The sequence below is a fragment of the Dermacentor andersoni genome, chromosome 8 (genome assembly GCF_023375885.2).
Source record: "Dermacentor andersoni chromosome 8, qqDerAnde1_hic_scaffold, whole genome shotgun sequence".
NCBI lineage: Eukaryota > Metazoa > Arthropoda > Arachnida > Ixodida > Ixodidae > Dermacentor > Dermacentor andersoni.
Genome location: NC_092821.1, coordinates 64,826,483 through 64,851,341, shown reverse-complemented (window position 1 = coordinate 64,851,341; position 24,859 = coordinate 64,826,483). Strand labels below are relative to the sequence as shown.

The 24,859-nt window shown below is 45.7% G+C and overlaps 1 protein-coding gene across 1 annotated transcript in view; it reads left to right on the top strand.

Moving 5' to 3' along the window:
- The window catches only part of Ccz1 (vacuolar fusion protein CCZ1), an 85,444-nt gene that overhangs the window by 37,900 nt on the left and 22,685 nt on the right, over positions 1 to 24,859 (top strand). Inside the window, exons 9-11 of the mRNA XM_050174212.3 lie at positions 5,659 to 5,801; positions 13,295 to 13,406; positions 16,460 to 16,609. Coding sequence (XP_050030169.2) covers positions 5,659 to 5,801; positions 13,295 to 13,406; positions 16,460 to 16,609 — 405 coding nt within the window. The remainder of the gene's footprint in view (positions 1 to 5,658; positions 5,802 to 13,294; positions 13,407 to 16,459; positions 16,610 to 24,859) is intronic.

The following is a 24,859-nucleotide window of genomic DNA, read 5'->3' as shown; positions in this document are numbered from 1 at the left end:
TCGGTACTTCCCTCATGGCGATCTGGTTGGTCGATCGTGGAATGTGCGGCACGCCAGGCGCAGCAGCACGTAGCAGGTGGGAAGGCAGGTCACGTGGTTCAGACTTGGCCGGCAAACTGGGAAGGCAGAGTAGGCCGAATGCCGCATGCGTCACTTTCGTACTCGCCAGGGAAGGCGCTTTCTACAGTGTCTTCCAAGCGGAACCGTGCAACTTCCTCTGTGTCATTTTGAAAGGACTTTAATTTCTCAGAGGTCTTTCAAAGGCACAGGCACACGAGCCACACAAGCATCCTTACACGACGAATGAAGTTATCGTTACATATAACAGCGCAGATGAGGCTCCACTTGGAAGACGATGTGGAAAGCGCCTCCAATCTGCCTGCTCCCCCCCCCCCCCCCTTTTTGTTTTTGCAACACCACGGCATGTTGACACACAATCGTGCGGTGTGGTGCGCATTGTTCTTGTACCAGTGGTCCGCATGGTTTTCACCGCTTTGTCAATTGCAGGCAGGCAATCAGCTTTGGACTAATTCTGAAGGCTATTCAATTTGCGGATATTTTCTGGTACGAACCCGCAAAAAGTATGAATTAACCGACTGACAGAGTTTGAATTAAGCGGCTATTAAATACATTGAAAACATAGCGGGTCAACCAAAAATTTGAATTTTGTTTGAATTAACCAAAAGTGCAAATTATCAGTGTTTGAATTATTGCGGTGCAGCGGTGGCGTAGAGGTAGAACACCCGCCTCACGTGCAAGAGGTCCGTAGTTCAAATCCCGGTGCCGCGCAATTTTCCACCGGATTAAAAAAAAAATCCATGTGTTGATAAAATTGCATAAACAGGCCTGGAGTGGGGTCTGATCCCAGTGACCAGAAACGGTAACGCACTTCCTCACCAGAACAGGATTGGCCACCCTGGTGCAGTACTTGGCCACAGCCTCCCATATGAACACAACAATCAAACCCCGGCCCTCAGTCCCCAGCAGCTGCGAAGCAACTGACCACGGCCAGACCTGCAACGCAGCAGAGGGTGCTAAGAATCCCTGGCTCCGGACAGGCCGCCATTGGAATATGAACCTGGCAACGTTTAATGCTAGAACGTTATCTAGTGAGGCAAGTCTAGTAGTGCTATTGGAGGAATTAGAGGGCAGTAAATGGGATATAATAGGGCTCAGTGAAGTTAGGAGGCCAAAAGAAGCATATACAGTGCTAAAAAGTGGGCACGTCCTGTGCTACCAAGGCTTAGCGGAGAGACGAGAACTAGGAGTCGGATGCCTGATTAATAAGAATATAGCTGGTAACATACAGGAACTCTATAGCATTAATGAGAGGGTGGCAGGTCTTGTTGTGAAACCTAATAAGAGGTACAAAATGAAGGTTGTACAGGTCTACGGCCCTACATCCAGTCATGATGACCAGGAAGTCGAAAGCTTCTATGAAGACGTGGAATTGGCGATAGGTAGAGTGAAAACAAAATACACTATACTGATGGGCGACTTCAATGCCAGGGTAGGCAAGAAGCAGGCTGTTGACAAGGCAGTGGGGGAATATGGCATAGGCACTAGGAATAGCAGGGGAGAGTTATTAGTAGAATTTGCAGAACAGAATAATATGCGGATAATGAATACCTTCTTCCGCAAGCGAGATAGCCGAAAGTGGATGTGGAGGAGCCCGAACGACGAGACTAGAAATGAAATAGACTTCATACTCTGCTCTAACCCTGGCATCATACAAGATGTGGACGTGCTCGGCAAGGTGCGCTGCAGTAACCATAGGATGGTACGAACTCGAATTAGCCTCGACTTGAGGGGGGAACGGAAGAAACTGGCACATAAGAAGTCGATCAATTAGTTAGCGGTAAGAGGGAAACTAGACGAATTCCGGATCAAGCTACAGAACAGGTATTCGGCTTTAACTCAGGAAGAGGACCTTAGTGTTGAAGCAATGAACGACAATCTTGTGGGCATCATTAAGGAGTGTGCAATAGAGATCGGTGGTAACTCCGTTAGACAGGATACCAGTAAGCTATCGGAGGAGACGAAAGATCTGATCAAGAAACGCCAATGTATGAAAGCCTCTAACCCTACAGCTAGAATAGAACTGGCAGAACTTTCTAAGTTAATCAACAAGCGTAAGACAGCTGACATAAGGAAGTATAATATGGATAGAATTGAACATGCTCTCAGGAACGGAGGAAGCCTAAAAGCGGTGAAGAAGAAACTAGGAATTGGCAAGAATCAGATGTATGCGTTAAGAGACAAAGCCAGCAATATCATTACTAATATGGATGAGGTAGTTAAAGTGGCTGAGGAGTTCTATAGAGATTTATACAGTACCAGTGGCACCCACGACGATAATGGAAGAGAGAATAGTCTAGAGGAATTCGAAATCCCACAGGTAACGCCGGAAGAAGTAAAGAAAGCCTTGGGAGCTATGCAAAGGGGGAAGGCAGCTGGGGAGGATCAGGTAACAGCAGATTTGTTGAAGGATGGTGGGCAGATTGTTCTATAGAAACTGGCCACCCTGTATACGCAATGCCTCATGACCTCGAGCGTACCGGAATCTTGGAAGAACGCTAACATAATCCTAATCCATAAGAAAGGGGACGCCAAGGACTTGAAAAATTATAGACCGATCAGCTTACTGTCAGTTGCCTACAAACTATTTACTAAAGTAATCGCAAATAGAATCAGGAACACCTTAGACTTCTGTCAACCAAAGGACCAGGCAGGATTCTGTAAAGGATACTCAACAATAGACCATATTCACACTATCAGTCAGGTGATAGAGAAATGTGCGGAATATAACCAACCCTTATATATAGCATTCATTGATTACGAGAAAGCGTTTGATTCTGTCAGAACCTCAGCAGTCATGGAGGCATTACGGAATCAGGGTGTAGACGAGCCGTATGTAAAAATACTGAAAGATATCTATAGCGGCTCCACAGCCACCGTAGTCCTCCATAAAGAAAGCAACAAAATCCCGATAAAGAAAGGCGTCAGGCAGGGAGATATGATCTCTCCAATGCTATTCACAGCGTGTTTACAGGAGGTATTCAGAGACTTGGATTGGGAAGAATCGGGGATAAGAGTTAATGGAGAATACCTTAGTAACTTGCGATTCACTGATGATATTGCCTTGCTTAGAAACTCAGGGGACCAATTGCAATGCATGCTCACTGACCTGGAGAGGCAAAGCAGAAGAGTGTGTCTGAAAATTAATGTGCAGAAAACTAAAGTAATGTTTAACAGTCTTGGAAGAGAACAGCAATTTACAATAGGTAGCGAGGCACTGCAAGTGGTAAGGGAATACATCTACTTAGGGCAGGTAGTGACGGCGGATCCGGATCATGAGACGGAAATAATCAGAAGAATAAGAATGGGCTGGGGTGCGTTTGGCAGGCATTCTTAGATCATGAACAGCAGGTTGCCATTATCTCTCAAGAGAAAAGTGTATAATAGCTGCGTCTTACCAGTACTCACCTACGGGGAGAAACCTGGAGGGTTACAAAAAGGGTTCTACTTAAATTGAGCACGACGCAACGAGCTATGGAAAGAAGAATGATGGGTGTAACGTTAAGGGATAACCAAAGATCAGATTAGGTGAGGGAACAAACGCAAGATAATGACATCTTAGTTTAAATCAAGAAAAAGAAATGGGCATGTGCAGGACATGTAATGAGGAGGGAAGATAACCGATGATCATTAAGGGTTACGGACTGGATTCCAAGGGAAGGGAAGCGTAGCCGGGGGCGGCAGAAAGTTAGGTGGCGGATGAGATTAAGAAGTTTGCAGGGACGACATGGCCACAATTACTACATGACTGGGATTGTTGGAGAAGTATGGGAGAGGCCTTTGCCCTGCAGTGGGCGTAACCAGGCTGATGATGATGAAGATGATGAATTATTGCGAGTCTACTGTAACAACAAAATTGGCCATATCAAAACACATTCTAAATCCCGAGGGTTTTAGTGTTACGTTGGCAACCTGTACCTTTAAGTCTCAATCCAATCCATAGAGAAGTCGACCAAAGTGAGAACTTGTTTTTTGATCGAATCGTATTCAAATAAATATAATTTTCACTTTGCTGCTGACTGGTGTTACGATTACGGGGCTGCAGTACATTGCAGCATTTCACGCCTCGACACCGTTTATTCGCGACGTGACAGTGGTGCAGTGCATTTGGTAAGACACCCGCTTCGAGAGATGAGCAATCTTGAAGGCCAAAGAGCCGGGAAACTCCGCCGAGGCTCAGCAGCTCGATGTCAACAAGTCGATAATTCGCAGATGACAGGACTGCTCGGGAGGGCTCTGTGGACCTCATAGTGTCTTGGTACTGCCCCCAAATTAAACGATTAGTAAGTGCTTAATCTCAAACGAGCTTGACAGCACGGACGATGATTTGATTCTCGGTCGATAACTTTCAGAAATAGTTTCGCTTTTGCGAGGCTCCGCTCGTCCCAGCACCGGATCCCAGAACTATACGGCTACACAGCCGACAGCACTCTTGGAACTGATCGCAAACTTGGCACAGCAACTTGCTGGGGACGCATCCAGTGGCTAAATTTTGCTAAAGTGGAACTGTCTCCAAAATGATCGGCCTAGAATACCACCCAATGAAAGCTCTGCCTCCTCCTGAGACGGCGATGATGAGTGAAAAGAATTCGTTTCCAAATTGTGATTCTGTGAATAACGGTACCATTTCTTTTTCCATTTGTCTTGTGTTACATTTGAAGCATTTTTTTTCATATCACTAGAAGGTCAGCATTGCATTACATTCAAGTAAATACGATAACCCTTTGTCCTAGCTTTCAGATAATTTTTTCACTTTCTTTTAGCTCAGTTTACATTTGTATACCTTGTCATATTTCAGCCATTATTGTTCCAAGAACTCCCCTTTACAATGATATTGTGTTTGAGGGTTATGGGACAGCCTCGTGGGCCTGTTTTTATTCTTAAAAATATACCATCAGAACGAGAAACTGAGAAGTGTACTTCTTTCTGAGCCACGTTATACTTCTTGTGCAGTTTATCAGTACAAAGTTTGCATTCCCTTGTGTAAGACAAAATTTTTTTACTATATTTCTTTAGACAAGTCAAGATTGAAACTCTTTGCCAACCTCCATTGTGCCAGCAAGCTAGCTTGATGTATTTAAACTTGCAGTGCATTTATATATGTTTCTACAAATGGATTGAATATGTATGTTAAAACGCATATGTTTCTTTTGTTCATGCATGACTGCTGCATTTCCTGTTAGATCTGTAAATGTTGCCCAACTTCCTTCTGTAACACCCTGTAGGCCTTAAAGGTATAAATAAACACATAAATAAATATCAAATAAAAAGAGTAATATATTGGTGGTGCAAGAATATTGATAAGACCAGACCACTGCTTGCTCAACTCACAAGGAGATACCAGCTAGTGGCATGTGAAGTGAGCACCTCCGTCTTTAGCATTAGTAAAGAAATTGTGGCATCCTAAGGAGCATCGGTGGTTTCTCTTTAATACGTAGAAGTTGCAAATATGTTCTTAATGAAAACATTCGTTTGAGAAGATGCCGAGAACAATTTTTGTTGTTGTTGTGGTTTTGTTTTATAAATAGGAGCTTCCTATGTGAAGCTTTATGTCTCAAGACTTCCGCCGTGACTGTGCAGGTTCTTGTACGGTCCAGTCGATGAGGAAGAGACTCTGTCACGGACTCAGCGGATATATGTGTCCGACTCATTGGGCCAGCGTGAGCAGTGTCACCTGCTGATCTTCAGGGCGTACAGCTCCACTGTTTGCCTCCTGGTCAACGGTGAGGGGCCTTTGTGTGAAGTTGCAGCATAGGAGCAGTGACTGGTTTGGCCTGTCTGCAGTACCCCTTCGAGCAGGATGAAAAGAGAACACCTAAATTGCTATCAAGAGGATATAATCATGGGAAAACACAAGTGCTGTACGCAAAAGTCTTGAAAAAGTGTTCAACCATCTAAAAAAAAAAGAAAGTAAATCCAGTCCCTAAAAGGAATCAAACCAGGGCCTGTAGCATGCTAAGCAAGTACTTATCCTCAGAGCCACACCAACAGCTGAGAAAAGGCAGAAAAACATTCCACAATAGAGCAAAAGAGCACCGCTACCATCATGCTGCATTTGAATCGCGATAGTTTGACCTCGAAAGGGCTAGAAAACTGGTTTATGCAAACGTGTTTGCAAATTACAGTCAGCGTTCGATTTTTCGGACTCTCTAGGGGCCACGAAGACGTCCAAAAAATCGGGCGGTCTGAACAAATGCATGCATGCCTTGTACTGTCCCCAAGTGCACAAATCACCACAGGCACATCTGAAATGGCTGTAAAGGCCTGCTAGTATACTTATTAGACGTTTCGGTGCTCATACTGGGATAGGAGACTGCGGGGTCACGCGTGTGTAATTAAAGGAAACATGCCAGGTTCACTGATAATTGCCCCTTCTAACTTTTGGTATGCTTCACCACCTAACACAACCATATTGGGCCGAAGCTGACTTTCGAGACCCGGCATTATACAACGCATCATGCCTTCCGCACTCCGAAGCCATTGGTGAGTATTACAAAGGTGGAGTCGGCGCCATTGCTAACAGCGGCGAAATGTTTCAATGTGAAAGAATGCCCCAAACAGCTAGAAGCTTGGTAGCGAACGTTGTAGCTAGGTCTAGCCTTGCTGCACTATGGCTACGGCTGCCAACGGATCTGCGTGCGATAGCGCCGGCTCTAGGCGGCGAGATAATCGAAATGGCGGTGTTGGTGGCGTTGAGTAATGCCATTTCAGACCTGTGGTCATGGAAAAACGTGCGGAAAATTGGACGGCAAAGGTTTTTTCGTTGTTACGTATCCAACGGCAGCAGGCGGGGCAATCCTATCAGCAGATTCCAGCGTAGAATGCGACCAGCACCGTGAATTTTACAGCTCGTCCAAAGCTACCCGTTTCGGAAGGCATTCAAGAGGATGACGGTTCTTGAACAACTGGAGGTGGGAACAGGTAGGCAACAATGGCAACAAGATTGTCCAAGCATAGCACTGAAGCGTTTTGCAAGATCACATTGTCCTTGCGCTTGGAAAAGACGTTGAGGTGCATGGTGGCACAGGCGGGCAAGTTGAGCTAGACATTGCAGAAAGGGTGGAGAAGGCACTGAGCGTCTTCAGGCTCGAAGAACAAGCCCGTGGAGCGGTGGGATCTTATCTGCAGATTCCAACGTAGAATGCGACCAGCACTGCGAATGTTACAGCGACTGAAATTTTAGACATTCTTATACATTGACTCTATGGGGTACAGGGCAGTGCCACAAAGGCATCTGAATTATTGGGCATGCCCGAAAAATTGGACACCCGTCACTAACAGAAGTAATTGGTGATGCGCTCCTGCACATGCCTGCGCAAAAATTTCCTTGGCGTTGTGGGTTCTCCTAGCTCTTCCTCTGTGGGGAAGTCAGAGGAATGCTGGTCGAAAGTGCCGCCGTATGATTTGGTGTACTGCTGAGAGCATTTTCAGAGTGCAGTATGTTCAAATTAACCATTAGAAATGCTTGTGCGTTTGAATTACCGGGCGTTTCATACATATAACTTTAACGGGACCACTGTGTCACTTTGAATAAACTGAAAGTTTGAATGAAGCGTGCTTGAATTAATGAGGATCGACTGTGTCAGGATATTGACGCGTATGCAAAGGGCGTTTGGCTGCAGAAGCAATGAGGCCAAACAGGGCATGCCGTTACACTCCACTCAATCAGCTGTAATGGAAGTCGAATAGAGTATGTGTGCTGTGTGAGTGTGGCTCTTGCATAACTACGATGATCATTGTAGATAGGTTCTGCTGAAATTTATTTTTGCATTCTTTCTGCCATGGTAAATGTACAACACTAAGACTTCACACATCCATCGTTGCTGATGTGTGATCTGTCAGTCCAGCCTAATTGTATTTCTCCCTAAAGTCTCTTTAATATTCAAAGTGAGATTGCAAATATTCAAAATTTTGAATTATGACTCATAACTATTTGAAATTGTCCAACATTCATTTCTGTTGGAGTGTCATATATGTCACACATATTGGAGTTTCAAAGGAGGCAGATAGATACAACATCAATTAGTGTTCTGACTCATTCAACTGAGCACAAAACAACCATGTACAGGGGAGCAACTGTTCTTACACAAGTGCACTAGCTTCTGAGCAAATACTTGGGGCAGATAACTTATGCGAAATAATTTTCAATCATTCAACAAGAATGCCTTGCTTTTAAACAGTCTATACAGTAGTCTTATGTTAATTCGACTTCGCCATGTCCCCTCTTAATTCAGTTTTCCGGTTTATTCAATTTTCTGTTTTATTCTATTTCTATGGGCTCAAGCTTTCACTATTTCGACCCTAAAATTGGCCTTCGCCAGGTATTTTGAACTTGACCAGTTAGTACGTACGTGCGGCCAGGGTGTCTACCAACCGAGAAAACCGGGAATTCTCAGGGATTTTGAATAGTCTGGAAATACTCGGGGGAAACCCAGGAAATTGGTCTTCTATCAGGGAAAATGATCTAATTTTATCGATAGAGAACGAAAGTCGCAGTAATGGTGGCTCGAGTAACAGAGAGGGATCGTAACGAATCATCTTTGACGCCGCGTCGTCGGCTGGAGTTGCCAGCATGCAGTCAACGACCGGCTTGCCGGACGCCCGATAATTCAAACTGCTTCGTGGCACCACCACGTACCCCTAGAATCAATGTTTAAGAACGTCTGAAATTTCGGGTGCAAGAACCCTTCGCAGACCGACTTTACGGACTTTTTGCAGTGACCGCAAGTCAGAAACGGCAATCAAAGCCACCACTGCCGCCATTTTGATTACCTCGCTGACGCAAATAGGCGCTCTCACAGGCAGTCCCGCTGGCAGCCGCAGCCAACACAGCGGCAACGCTAGGCCTAGCTGCTTCGACGTTTGCCTTTTGCTGTTCGGTACCGTGTTGGGCGCTGTCAGCAATGGCACCGACTCCGCCTTTGTGGTCCTCGCGATTGGTTTCGAAGCTCGAAAAGCACGGTGCGTTGCATGTTGGTTTGCGAAAGTCATCTTTGCTTCAATCTAGCAATGTTACGCAGAGAAGCTTAATAAGCGTGGGAAGGGACAATTGTCACGGGACACAGTATGTATTCCTTAATTATACGCACGTGCACTCGCCATTTGCTGTTACAGCACAAAAACGATATGCCTAATAAGTGTACTGGCATGCCTTCGGAGCTTTTTCAGATGTGCCTGTGGCGATTTGAGCCCTTAAGGACAGTAAAAGACATACATTCATTTTTTAGAACTGACTGATCTTTCGGACGTTTTTGCGGCCCCTAGGGAGTCCAAAAAATCGGACGTTGACTGTACAACTAAGAGGATGCTTCAAATGGTCTATGGGTCGAACGCGAGGACACAAGGACGAAGACAACAGAAAGGAACTACTCATTAAGAAATACAGGAAAAAAAGCGTGCCACCGCTTCTTTGGAGGAGCTGGAGCTCAAAAAGCAATGTGTTGGCTGACGTCGAGATGCAGGTGTCCCCCATCCAAACCAAAATAAACTCTTTAAAGCAGGGAAACGCAACACTCAGGCGTTGTGCGGGGGCTGAGAGCATGTCAGGACAGTTAAGGTTGGCAATTACCAGCTGTTGAGAGGCAATCTTAGTTATGACAAAGTTCAGGCCTCATACCTGTGAGCTTGCTATCAGTTTATAGAAATAGCTCATATTCTAAAAGATTTGCTTCAGTATGCATCCTTTTTTTTATTCGTATTTGAGAATTTTCAAAATGGGTTTTACCATTTTTTCGAAGATATTTTATTTGCTGTGCATTTTACTAACCCCTCGCTTGTCTTTTCTTTATGAATAAAATAAACACTACTCCTTACTATTCTAACTTGATTAGGTCACTATTCGAAAATGATTAAGTCGTTTTGCTTATTTTTCAACATACTTACTAGGGAGTGACAGCATCGATCAACATGGTGTCAGCCCGTCTTGACGTAAAACAAAGTTCTGTGTCACTCAGGAAATTTTGCAAAGGCACCCAGGGAACACCTGGAAAACTCAGGGAATTCGGAAATGTGAACTTGGTAGACACCTTTCGTGCCTGACCCCTATGATGACATTTATGGCAATCCCTTTAGTGACAGCGTCTGTCTCGGTGGAGCTTGGGAGAATGCACTAAACGCACATCTGTCGAGAATGCTTACTTTCAGTCTGGACTACGAAGATCTTAATGCAATAACCACAGCTCACAATGTCTGATTGCAGCATTTATCTGATTCTAACATGAGCCTTTTCTTTCTTTTTCATGAAAATTGGGCCGAAACTTGCCTTGCCGTGCAATTATATAAAACCAAAGCTGCCTTCGTAGCATACGTTTCACAGCGTAACACTAGTGTACTGTGGCGAAGCTTACTTTAGAAAAACCGGATGCCATTGCGCAACACATACTAAACCCTTGCCCATTTTTCTTGCTAAAAAATTTGGTGCGCATTAGATTTATCGCTGTTAAACACTGTTCCAAAGCAAGGACCTTCTCCTGCATGTTTTCTATGATGAGATGTTGGTTCTTGTGAAGCAGGTCCTTGGATGGTTCCTCCATCAAGAGTCATTTGGAGGAGCTATAGGTCGTAACTGAAAGAACTTGATGTACAGTCCTCTACAAATTGGAAGGCAAAACCTGAAATTGGCCTGGACATGGAGCAGTCAATGGAACTGTGGAATCCTATAGAGAAGGCATTTTACATCGGGGCAAGAGCGTTTCCCTTGGCTTGTGCGAAGTACCTGATCTCGAGGCTGCCACTAGACAACAAGCTGTTGTTTCTGTTAAGGTTTTTAAACCTAGCCCAGCCATAGAAGGGAATTCTTTCACACCTTCACTGTGCTATGTAGCTAATGCTCTGCCTCGGGTCATTCCACCCAGCAATGTGTCATCGCTCGCTGACTAGTGGAATCCCCTGATCTGCGAAACCAGTGACTGGGAATTGCCACCTAATGTGGTCACCCATTGGGCAAGCGTGTTTGCATTTCAGACACCTGCTGGTCAGGCTAAATACCCAAAGCTTACTAATCTTGTCAAAACAGTCCTGTCACAATCCACCAACGAAGCACTTTGTCTATAGTAAGCATTTCCAGTCTTCGTCAAACCAATGCCTCCTTTACTAGATGCCTGCCGCGTGAGCCGAGAAGCTGGTTCCTGCCCCTCTCCTCTTTACTCTTCCCCACCCAGGTTAACCCGGGCCGGCTGCGAGCGCTAGCTGCGGTGGCCGCTGCAAACCTAAATCACGTAGCCCTGCCTCCGAGATTTTAACGCCGTCTGTTGCGATCCCGGAGGCAGGACCCGCGGTCTCTCTTCAAGCCATTGGTCGAGCGCGCGCCAGCCTAGTAATCGTCACTTCCTCCGCAACAGGAAGTGGGTCGGCTGCGAGCGCCGTCCCTCCGCGACTACCCTGAACTACGGGAACCTCCGCTCCAATGGGAAGACTAGCGACGCGGCAGGCATCTAGTAAAGGAGGCATTGGTCAAACCAAGGCCTTTATGAAGAGGTACAATGGAGATGCTATAAAGGTGCCTCTGACCAGGAACATTCAAAGAAGCGTTGAAAACCCTACAGGGCATACCGGGAGCGAATCGAACGAGAAAAGACTGCAACATCCCAGAAGCAAAAGCATGAGGAGGAGGAGCCAACTGAATACTGTGAGCGAAAGAAGCTGATCAACGGGAAGTCGAGCCGCCAAAACCAACTGTCGTCCCTAAAAGCTCTACTTGCAAGTGCACAAGCACTTATAAGAAAAGGTCTGGCTGCCAGGGACGTAGACAAAGTAGAGCATGGCAATATTTTGCTCGGGGACGTGAACTCTAAACTGCCCTCTGTGCTTCAGCGAATCAAAGCAGTTGACCTAGCTCTTCCGTCTATGAAGGCCAACGAAATCTTTAAGGTGGTGTTTGTGTGCAGACCTCATTATGTGGCTCTATTCATGTTTTTAATGTTTAGCGGCGAGGTCCTTGTATTTCGTATGGTAGTAGCTAGTTGCTTCTGGTACTACATTGCTGCAAGCCAATTATCACCTCTGATTCTTTTTGCACTGATGTGTGCTCTTATACACAGTCATAGTAATCTATGTAGGTGATGTTGTAGCGAAGTGAAATGGTTTTGTTCAGTTCACTTAAAGTTCTTCCCCATCATGTTGTGCTTTCTTTCTGTTTTCAACTGAAATTAATAGCTAATCTAGTGCAACTACTGTTTGTAGTAGCTGCCATTTGTTTATTTTTATTTTATGAACATGAGCAATAATTTTTTTATGTATTTCACTCCTTTATAATTCTGGCCATTGGAATAGAGAGTCAATTTTCATGCAGTTTCTGAATTAGTTGCTATTAAAAGAAATGCTCTCAGTTACATCTAATGCCTTCAATGTGCTCCAAAAGTGCTCCGAAATAGACCCTAAATTGCTCCAAACCTGCTTCAAAATGGGGTTTTCACTGCTCCAAAGCTACTCCAATATGACACTTTTGCTGCTCCCATGCCTGCTCCAAAAACTAGAGCCTTCTTCCACCCATGTGCTTTGCTTGAGAGCTTTAATGCTATTTCTGCATTAGTTTTCTACTTTGCACATAGAAAGTTGGTGTGCGTTTGATTCAGGGGCAAATATACTGCTAAATAGGTGGTTTGTTCTGGTGTTATTTCTGCATCTTGTTTAGTTCAACCCTCAGGATAATTTGAACAATTTCAATTGTCCCATCAAGGTCGAAACAACAGAAGTTTTGTATTAGTATTTTTCTTGTTGAACACGAAGCAATCAATTATTTAACCACTATCGCCATATTTACGTCCCTCTAAAACATTGTGTGCTACTATACTATCACACTTCTCTACTTCAATGAGCGCAGCACACTATACGTGCAACTGCATCTGGTGATGTGCCGTCCTCTTCTTTCATTACCGTCATTGCCATGGTGTACCATATAACAGGATCTAATGGTTTCTCATCCAGTTTGAAATGTCCAATAGTGAACGGCATTACATGCAAGTTTCATATCATGTAAAGATGCATCATGTTTATTTCACCAAGTGGACTGCAGAGATATTTAAATTTTACTTTGTTTCAAAACAAGAAGTATCTGATGTTCGAAAATTATTTTTCTTGAATGTTCATATTCAGTTTAGATTGAAAGTCTCACTGTTTGAACCCACCTAATTCAAAGTTGAATGTGCAACATATGCCATCATGCTTACTGGCCATCATCATTGCACTCTTCAGTGTTTACCTTCTCGTGCTGCTGCAGTGAGCCATGAGCTGACGGTGGCATTCCTCAAGAGCCTCGAGGGCTACCTCTCCACCGAATTCGTGGCACTCGCCAATGAGATCGGCAAGCAGTGTACCAAGCTGTCCAGCCTGTAAGCCATTGTTTGAAATCATTCTCTAGGCGGCTACAGCAATTAACCCTTTGTAACTCATGCTGCTCGTATTCAAAGAAGCAGATATGTAATGGTTGACTTTCAATTACAATGTGTCAAGTGATACAGAGAGAAATAAAGCTTCTTAGTTGAACCTCATCTATTAAAGAAAATGAACGTACACGTACGTGTATGCTAGGAATACAGGGTTACCCTTTGTGGAACCTTTTGAAACAGTTTGCTGGTCCATTTCATTCAATGCAGAGATACACCTTGCACATTTTGTACTAAAGCTTTCTTCTGCATGGTGCATGTAGTTAAACCTCGATATAACAAACTTCAGTATATTGAAATTCTTGATATAACTAAGTACAGTTGAACCCACTTATAATGATACCGGTTTTAACAATATATCAATTATAACAATGAGAAGCTGCTGCACCATCAACTTTTGTATGTCTTGCATGGTAAAATAACCCGCTTGCTACAATGCCCCGATGCCACATTATCGGTTATAACGATGAAGTCTGGCTGCTTGGTGTGCGAGCTGAAAGGTAATGAAATGCGAAATCTTTGAAAAGAATAAAAGAAAACGAGAAATTAGAGCTGCTGCACGATCATTTTCCAGCCTTCGCACGCCTCTCTCCCGTCACCCTTCCGCCCCTCCGAACACTAATGGGCTGTGCCCATATCTCTACGCCACGCCACCCTCCGAAACACAAACGGACTGCACTAACTGTGCTACTCGCATCTTGCTCACTGGCTCCTCATTCAGCACAGTTCTGCAAACAGCGTAATCGCCCATGTTTGTCTGTTGGTTGCGTCGAAATCGTTCCTGGCCACGTAGTTTCTCAGGCTCTTTTGACTCGCCACTGAAGCGGACGATGACTGACCCGCCCACTAATAATCGGCAATGCATGACATTGCTGGTGAAAAGAAAGCATACGGTTATAGATTTGGAAACTAAGTGCTTCTAACTGATGAGGCGATCGTGCTTGCATCGGATAGCAATGGCGACGATGGCAACAATGATGCGGTAGAGCTGGCTGCCTTAACATTGTCCTCACAGTAGGCCCGGCAGCTGCTTCAGTCCCCCCTCTGGGGCTTCCTTTTCGTGAGGAACCTTCCGCTGCACTACGTGGAGCACCTGGATACCTTGGAGAAGGATGTTGGCAAGGCTGACGGACATAGGGTTTTCTCGTGCAATACAGTGCAACGTACGTGGCGAGACGCTAGTGGCGATCTCGCCTCAGCATTTCTTCTGGATTTCTCAAGCTGACAGGCTGCCGTGGCAACCTCCTTTCATTCTTTAACAGGCCCCTTTTTGGCCCCCCCAAAGTGCCTCCTTGGCAGTGCTCGCATATCGCTTGCCACCCGTGACCCCTCTTTACAGTTATAGCAGTGCCATTCTTTAACGCCGACAGCCGCGGCTTGTTACGTGTGATCTGGAAGCAGTTAAGCGAAAGAGCTCAATCGGGAGCCAGATGGAGAAAGGTGGTGGGGAGAGGCAATGGCCTCCCCGCCATTATAGTTTGCTAAGATCAGCTCTGCCATCCCCTACTTTCACTTTTTCGTGCAACCCGGTTTTATCAATTATCGGTTATAACAATGGAATTTTCGTGGCATTTGGATATTGTTATAAGTTGGTTCGACTGTACTTGAGAAAAACAAAAAAAACTAGAAAAAAAAAAACATGGAAATTATAAATTTCAACCTTCATAACTGGGAAATAATAATTACAATACAATTAAAAATGCAAAATTTTTTCGCAAAATCTGGAATGCACCAGCGCGAACCCATGTACATGCTAGAGGCACCGGAATAGGTATCGGCACATCGTGTGCGGTCTCCAAAGTAAACCTACACGCGAGGACTGAGGAAAATGTTTAGCTTGGCTGCTGCATTATTGCCGATGTGGTGTGAGATTGCGCGACGCAGTGACGTATCTCCAGCGCAATCTTGTCGGCACGTCTGAACCTTGGGATAACTGCTTCCTCTTTCTTGCCATAGGAAGCAGAGACGGCTTGCGCTTCACTTTCCTGGACGCGCGTTCGGTTTCAAACCTTTTTTTTTTTTAGAGAGGGTCGATTTGCTGCTTACATTCGCAATACAATGAACGATGAAACTGCATATCAGCGGCTTTCGAAATGACCCACTGCCAGGCCTAGCAGACAAGAGCTTGCCTGCTAGCCTAGTTACCACAGCAATGGCCAATCAGAAGGCGCCTCTCACCGCATTGGCACACTGAGCCAATAGCAGGGCTGCGTGCATGCGAGCTTCGTCAGACCGGTCCCTAATTGATTTATGTTTGCGTTTTTATATGTGGCCATTGTCAGCAGGGATGCAGGGAACTAAAAGGCGGAACTTTGAGCTTTCTAACGATAAAAAGATGGCAGCACTCAGCAGCGGGCAAGACGAAAAATAGCTCCGTGAACTCCGGTGTTTCTGCACGATTTTGGGGTCGTTTCTTGCCTTCTGCACTGACAAAATAATTTTTTTCAGACACTTAGAGTACGTTTCGGAGCAAATTCTTTCGATACGGTGTAGATTAGGCATTACAGTTGCCGAAACAAGTAGTTCTCAAAAATAGCTTTTTTTTTTTCGTTATTTTCGGTTTTTAAGACTTGCATCCTCTCTTAACCTAGGTACCGAATTGAGCACCTCGATGAGAAGGCTATCTTTCTTTGTCTCCCTTCGCTGCTGTCAGGACAGGTAGTGCCATCTGTTATGTATATTTTGAAAACGTCAAAGTTCCTCGAAGAAAGAAAGTGGTACTTAAATGTTCAGCAACACGCATGAGATTCGCCGCATTATTTTACATTATGGCAACATTTGTTTCTACTCAGATACCAAGGGTTGTCTCAGGTAACATTTTGGCTTCGAAATGAATTTTAGCTTATAAAGAGTTTTTCCTCTGCTAATGTATTTGATGATTTTCACGTCGTTCATTATAACAACACTCAACGAAGGAGGCTAGTTGGAAGCTCTTGCTTGCTCAGATATGTGGTGCATTTCCACCGTGACAGCACGCATCCTGATTGGTTGGGTTTCAGTTCCCCGCTGGATGGCCAGAGCAAGTACATCTATTTCAACCGCATGAACTTGGCTCAAAAGTCGACGGTGCACTCGGAGAGGAGAACGGGCATTGTGGTGCCTCCTGAATTGGTTCGCTTCTTGGCTGACATCAACGAGGATCTAAAGCAGTGAGTGTGCCATCGCTGGCATTGCTTTTTGCTGGCTATGCATTTGTAATGCGCTATCATCAGCCCTATTTACTCGCATAGTAAATATGTTCGTAACCCTGCCAAAAACATTGATGATGTGAAGTAGCGGGATTGAATCCCGGCCATGGCGGCCGCATTTTGATCGGGGCGAAATGTGAAAACACCCATGTACTTAGAATTAGGTGCACGTTAAAGAACTCCAGCTGGTCCAAAACTCCGGAGTCCTCCGCTACGGTGCTCCTCATAATCAGATCGGGGTTTTAGCACATAAAACCCCATAGTTTAATTGTTTTAAAACATTGATGCCAAGCAGGGTGGTGCGTCCAGTAGATGTGTTAAATGTTAAGCTTTTTAAATTCTTTTTGTCTGCTATACTAAGCCTAAATAAAGTCTGGAATCAGGAATGGTGCGCTGTCCATACGACGACTTGCCCGACCTGCGTAGAAGCGACTATAAAAGAAGAAAACTTTGTACACAACCCCAGTTTTGCTGGCAACAAAACATTGCCAGTTTTTTTTTCCATGTATATTGCCAGAACGTATTTCACAGTTTACCTGTTGGCACAAGGACCCAAGTTTTCTTTTTTTTTTTTATCAGTGAATCCATCACTTTTTTTATCAGTGAAGCGATTAACCGGCTTGTCCTGCCAATTTCTCATAAAGCATGCACAAGAACATGAAAGTACACCATTCTTCTTTTCGATCAGAATGTCGGAAACAGTATTCAGGATAGCGGACGGGAAGCCTGCCGTGCCTGCAGTGGTCACGAAGCGAAAAGCGCTGGACATGGCAGCGAAGCGAGCAATTTTGACAGGACTGTCCCAAGGTGCTAAAAACTGAGTTGGTGAAGAAGTACTTGTCGAAATCAACCATCTTTGCGATTCTAAAGGAAAAGAAAAGGATCGCCAGCTCTGATGCTGACTCAATGGACAGAAAACGCTTGCACAAGGCCACCTATGCTCACGTAGAGGACACGCTGCTCAAGTGGTTTGTCGATGCATCGGATCACAACAGGCGGACCAATGATGCTGGGCAAAGCCAAAAACTTCACATTCCTGCTACATTTTCCTGACTTCTGCCCAGGCATTGGCAGGCTACATCAGTTCAAAGTGTGGCAAGGAATTGCGGCATCGATTGTCGATGAGGCAGCTTCAGCAAGACACTGCCACTTTGCTTGTAAAAACCTAGCCATTGCTGCAAGCTGTGTAGAGCAGGATGTGTATAATGCAGACAAAACTGTTATTTTATCAGATGCTGCCAGACGAAACGCTCACTATGAAAGGCAACTCATGCACTGGCAGGAAACACAGGAAAGTGCACAGTACAGCATTTCTGTGCTCTAATATGGACGGCATCAACCGGTGTGTGCTTTTTGTAATCAGAAAATCAAAGAAGCCGCGTTGCCTTCAGGGCTATGTGCCTCTGTATTACAGGCACACTACTAAGGCGTGGATGGCCCGTGATTTATTTGCAGAGTGGATCAGCGAGTTTGACTACAACATGCAGAGGCAAGGGCTGCACATGCTGCTTATGCTCAACAACTGCTGCTCAACAACTGCTCAACAACAACGTGCGAACTTCTCCGACGGCGGTTACTCTACTTTTCTTGCCGCCCAATACCACTTGTAAAGTGCAGCCGCTTGATTTAGGCATAATACAGTGAAACCTCGTTAAACCGTAGTTGGCAGGAGCTCGGAAAAAGTATGTAATAAACGGTAGTACTGCTCAACCGAAATAGCATATCACCCACTTACTTGTAAAAAACGAAACTCGGAGAGAGTGCGACGAAAGGGCAAAAACACGTAGTATTTATTCACTTCGCATGACAAAAGTCTTATTTTCGTTTGATGCCGCGGTGGCCTAGCAGTGACGACAGCAGCCTCAAATTTACTGAAGCTGCAAGCCAGCTTTTCAGTGAGCCTCCTCTTCTTGGCAAACACTCGCATGGCAGATTCCTCTTTGGCGTTGCATATTCTCCATGCACGGGTGCAGTAGTGCTGCAAAAGTCGCGGGGCGCCTTTTTCATTGCGGGGTGCTGTTCTCGTCGCGACGATTGTATTCATGAGGCTGACGTAACGCGCAGCTTCTGCCACTGTGAGGCCTGAATTGCCCATGCTGTTGCTTTTTATGTCGTCCTCAACATTGCCGTTGGCGACACATCGGCAACAGAGGCAACGATGGCGAAAAGTCGAACCTCGTATCCGACATCTTTTTGCTGTCGCAGCAGTGCTGCTGAGCAACTTCTTCGCATTCCAAATACCACGCACTGTAGTCATTGTTGTTGTTGCCTCAAAACATTCCTGCCGCGTGCCAGCACCGACTTCTTCGCGCCAAGTTCAATAGTAGAATGTACAATTTTTCTTCAATGTTCAGCACCCGCCGTTTTTTATCTGAGCTTCGGCATGATGCGAGTCCTTGCTTGTATGACGCCGAAATAATGTTGATGTGGCTTCATGCACAAACACACAGGGTGCTTGGAGGCTGTTGTTCCAAGCTCTGAGGCTTGCTGTTCTGACGGGCGCGCTGCCTGATGGGGACGATGCCCCGCCGTGATTGCTCACCGAAAAGTGGAAACACTATGTGATAACCGATATGTATGCAATAAGCTGGTACGGTTTATGCACATACAAAATGCATCATGTTCAATGGCCACTGAGTCGGGGATTGGACTTCACCACTTTTTTAAACAAAACTACTGTTTAAGTAGGTACGGTTTAACGAGATTTTACTGTACATGCCTTTATGGCATCGTATAGGTGCTGCATTGTGGAGTGCTTGCTCATAACTGTTGACTGCCCGGCTGCCAACTTGCCGCTTTTAGTTTGCATGCAGTCGTTGAGATGGTGAAGGCAGTCTGGGTGGAGGTGACGGCTGCGTGCATATGGAACTGTTTCTGTAAGGCCGGCTTCGTCACTGTAATACCTGATGCAGAGCCAGATGCTTCCGAAGAGGATCAGTCTGGCGGCGATTTGTGGCAGCGCATGTCGACTCCAACATGGGGGGCTATGACATTGGTTGGGAGGACTTTATTTCTGCTGATGAAGACGCTGATATTGTGGAACCGTGCACGGATGAGAGCATCGCTTGTGAAGTGTGAGCCGAGAGCAACATGTAGGAACGGGATTACGATGAAACGTTGGAGCCAGTACTCGTGAGCGCATCTGTAACGGCAGGCTACATAGAGGGCCTCAGGCAACTTCTCTATGCCAAGGGCCTCAGTGAAGAACACTCTTCTGCTTTAAATAAACTGGAGATTGTCCTCATCAGATCTGCACTGCAGAAACAGACAAGCATCATGGACCTTTGTGCAAAGAAATTTTTGTTTTGACTAGCAACTTCTTTTAGCTGTGGTCCACTTACTACGAACTTCGGGATATAACGAACAGACGCCGCATGACGCTCAGGTTCGTTATAAATGAGCTCAACTGTATTCCCCACCTAATTTACCACCCCATCTCTATAACAAGTGTCCCCTGTAAAATCATGGAGCAATTTTATGTTTGATCTATGGCCCTACCCGTAGCTTTCTGCAATACTGCACGTTTGTTGGCTTTTTGGAAGGGTTCTTCAACATTTTTTAGAATTTTACAGCACACACAGCACTCATGGCGGGGTGTCAATAGTTGATGGAAGTGTCGCTGTTCCATTCATGACGGCACCCTCAGAATGGCGGCGCTTGCAGGGAATATCGATAATTCATGGAAGAGCAGTTTGACACGTTCGACTTGACTGCCAGCCATGGGCTACTTCCGTGATTTCTCAGTCGTCATGAGTGCTCCGGGTCCGCTAAACGTTCAGTGCTCGTTCACAGCAGCGTTCAGAGGGCTGCCATCCTTTACGCCGAAAAAACAAATAACTGCTCAGCAAGTTCAATGTTCCTGAACAAGTGGTGCGAGAGTGGCAACTGCAGTGAAGCAGAATTTTCACCTGTGATGGCAAGCGAAGAGGTTTCCACAGGCCAAGTCGAGATGCTTTCCGGAGCTGGAGGCTAAGCTTGCGGTTTACGTCGCTGAAATGCTTAATCGGTCCCTGCCAGTGATGTGTGACATGGTCATGAAACAAGCCCTGAGCTTCACCTTCTAAGGACCTGCTCCGCCATGAATACGAGTAGCTGGCGACAGATTATCGTGAACTTACGCCAACTGGATGTGTCAAAAGAGCCTCCTTGACGGCTGCGTGTGGTTGGGTGCTTTCGGCGTGGGCGGCTGTTCCACGAGATGTCATGGTGTGGTCATTTGCCGAATACAGAATTTCACTGGACGACGACATGCTGTGGGACCATAGCAGCAATGACGATGGCAGGACTAGAGGGGATGATGGCACAAGTGAAGACGAGGAATCCAGTGGCCATGCCAGCTACTAATAAATTTTCGTTACGGAATGCATCCTCGGGTATGCCCTTCTTTTTTCTTCTTTTCTTTTCTGTCACATGCAATATGGGAAGGTCGAATTACATTCGAGTCGACTTACAATCCTGTATATACGGTAACAACTGCAAAGAAGGGTCACGTGTGGCAAGTGACGTACAAGCTCTGCTGAGCCATTGCTTTGGTGGCCCTAAAAGGTGCCTTCTAAAGAATGCGGGAAGGTTGTCGCGGCAGCATCTCAGCTTGAGAAATCCAAAAGAAACACTGTGGCGTGATCGCCATAAGCATCTTGCCACGTACTTCCCACTGGCTTGCACAAGCAAACCACATATCCATCAGCCTCCCTTGCTTTACGCAAAGCTTGCGGACATCCTTCTCCAAGGCATCCAGGTGCGCCACGTAGTGAAGCGGAAGGTCCCTCGTAGAAACGAGCCCATGAGGGACTGAATCATATACAGGACCTCCCGCGGGGACAATGTTGAAGCAGCCTGCCCTACCGCGTCACTGCTGCCGTCGTGGCTGTCACTGTTGCTATCTGATGCAAGCACATTCACAACAATCGCCTCATCGGTTAGAAGCACTTAGTTTCCAAATCTATAGCAGTGCCCTTTCTTTTCACCAGCAATGTCATGCATTGCCAATGATCAGCGGGCAGATCTGTCGCGGAAGGTGATTGTTTCAGAACACGGCTCGTGGAGCACTGCTGGCAGTGTTGTCAGCGCAGTTGGCGTGGTGCATTCGTGTTTCAGAGGGTGGTGCGGCACAGAGCTATGGGCGCAGCCCATTCGTGTTCGGAGGGGTGGAAGGACAACGGAAGAGATGTGTGCGAGGCTGGCGTGTATATCTCACGGAGAGAAACGAGTGGCGGCAGTTGCAGTGGTGGGTGATCATGCAGCGGCTCTCATTTCACTTTTTTCTTTTTGAGGATTTCGCATTCCATTACCTTTCGGCATGGACATCCAGCAGCCAGACCGTATCGTTATAACCGATAACGCAGCGTGGGGACATTGTAGTAAGCGGGTTATTTCCCCTTAGAAAACATACAAAAGTTGACAGTGCAGCAGCTTTTCATTGTTATAACCGATATATTGTTAAAACTGGTATCATTATAAGCGGGTTCGACTGTATATACAGTGCAGTCCAATTATAACAATACCACATATAACGATATATCGGCTATAGTGATGATTTGACTTCAGAGTATCAATTTATGCATTAGGGCTATGAAAAAAAAAACCATATATAATGATATGTTATTCACCGCGTATTGGATATAACAATCGAAATTCTGCCTTTTGGGTGACGTTTTCCATGCACAATAATCGCCAGCCATAGAGTTTCCTACTATACTTACTAGAGGGAACTCTGGCGCTGCATTCGTTGTACCACCATGGGAATGATGGGAAGTACATGGATTTCTCTGATCTTCGTGCTTGTGGATTCAAACGTTCTTGTGGCTTTGTATATTACGCTATATAAGTCTTAGCGTCGTAAATGTCAGGGCAATCTATGCTATTCGAAGTACAGAAGACGCCGCGAACACGCACAATTGCTATTAATTGCAACAATTCAGCTGTTCAGGTGGCCAAATCGAAACGCACCAAGCGTCTCCAGGCACTGGCATGCCCGCAATAAATTCATAAGCGCGTTTCGTTCGCTTGACGATACATGCATACGTGGCTTAATGGTTTCAATGTCAGGCTTGTGTGCTAGAGTTCCTGTGTTCGAATCCTGCCCTCGGACAATTTTAATCATGTTGATTTATTTATTTATTATGCAGTACATTGTTGAAAATGACGAGTTTACAAAGTCACAAAGCTGTTTGAAGCCAAAAAGACAAGTTTAGGCAAATCCATGTACTTCCCCTAATTCCCATGCTGGTACAACCATTCTCAGTGCAGCTTCCATAGACACTAGTCCAGAGTTCCCTCTAGTAATTATTGTATGAAACTCTATTCCGCCAGCGCGCCGATTAGGGCATCACAAGTTGGCGCGGCGTGCCACACAATGGCGCCAGCTGCTTTGCATCCGTGATGCAGCTGGCGCTTACTGCGTGTGCTTTGCTATCGGGAATATTGCTTTGGTAGGAAAGTGAGAGCGTGGCCGTGTGGTTGAACATGTGCAAAAACATAACATACCTTAGGTCTGTGTGGCATTGATTGCTTTTAAAGCATCGGTGAGAATTGGCGGCATTTTAAGGATGTAGATACTGTGCGTACCGGTTTTTGCTAGAAGGCACGTGCTCTGTATTATTATAGTATTATAGTATTTGCTTAGAAAAAGCCGTGCAATACATGTTAGAAAACGTGCGGTGTGCGGGAGGTCCCTCAAGGCAGACGAGGGGATGGATGAAAATGGAGAGGGAATCAAATCAATCGGCACACACTGTGATGTCAATGCTAGGCTGAAGAAAATTGAGGCTTTCCAGGATGAGCTTGTCAAACAGGGCGAAGAGCTCAAAAATGAGATGGAGCGTAATGCAGGGAAGGTAGTGGAAAAAAGACTTCAAGCAGCCAAGGGAAAGCTGTACAGGGCCACCATTGTGAATGAGAATGGTCATGACAATGGAACGCAGTCCCCCCAACATGACAGAGGAGGGAGTGCCAGCAAAGTACGTCGAATGAGTGCAACGTGGGGAGGGGTTAGCTGGAAAAAGCGGCACCTACCGTGAGGCCATCACGCGAAAAAAGCAGGAGCGCAGGGGTCAGTGCCCCTTGTTGAGTCCAAATCATGCGGAAAAGGGCAAAGGGAAGCAGGGAGAGAGCGAAATCGTGATTATCACCGGCAACTCAAACCTGGCTAGGTGCTCAGAACTAGTTCTGAAGAGGGTGAAAGGTGATAAAAGAGGGGTGGTAGGGACATTTCTGGTGGGGGGGAACACTGGGCTTTGTCATAAAGCGAGCAAAAGCAAAGCTCATGGAAAATGCCCATGTGCGCAACCTTGTCATAGTAGCAGGTGGGCTAAATGACATCCTAAACCGGAAAGGGACAGGGCTTGGCAAACGGGGTAGACGACTTGCGTGAGCTGTCCCCTCAGGTGCAGAGTGTGGTGTGCACGGTGCCCGAGGTGCCTGTATGTGACAGTCACATACAAAGAGCCGTAGTGGCTGCTAATGAGGCGATATGCAAAATGAGGAGAGAAAAAGGCTTCGAGGTTGTCGATGTAAAAAGGCAAGTGAGAAGGTGTGGTGGGTTTCAACGGGACGGGATCTACTTCAATTACATGCTAGCACAAGAAGTGGGCTATTGACTTGCTGGTCGCGCTGCGGCTTTCTTAGGGGGCCCACAGGTGCTCAGGAGGCCAGAGTAGGTAGTAATGAAGGTCCCCTAAGGGAACCTCAGTATAGCATCGCAGCCAGTAACAGAAAAAGGAGGAAAGCAAGAAAGAGAGCTCGCCATGCAATAGGCTACATAAACATGCAGGGCGGCCAAAGAAAGGAAAAGTGGGCAGAGATAGAGGAGCAGTTACATAGAGAACAAATAGTGGTGTATGCGGTTACGGAAACGCACCTTAGAGACTCGGAAGAGCCGCCAGTGATTGAGAATTATGTTTGGGAAGGGTGCAACAGAACTAAGTCGGAAAGAAAGGGAGGAGGAGTTGAAATGCTCATCCATCATGGAGCCAAATGGGAAAGAGTAAATTCAAAATGTCAACAGCATCTTTGGTTATCAGGTACAATGAGTGGGGAAAAAACTTGGCTAAGCGTTACTTATCTGTGGACCGGAAATAATTGCAAAGCGGAGAACAAAGAGTTAGTGGATGCATTAGTGCTGATATTAAGAGTTTTGGGAATGATGCTGAAATTATCCTATAAGGTGACATGAATGCTGACATTCAGGATTTAGATGGCTATACCGACAAT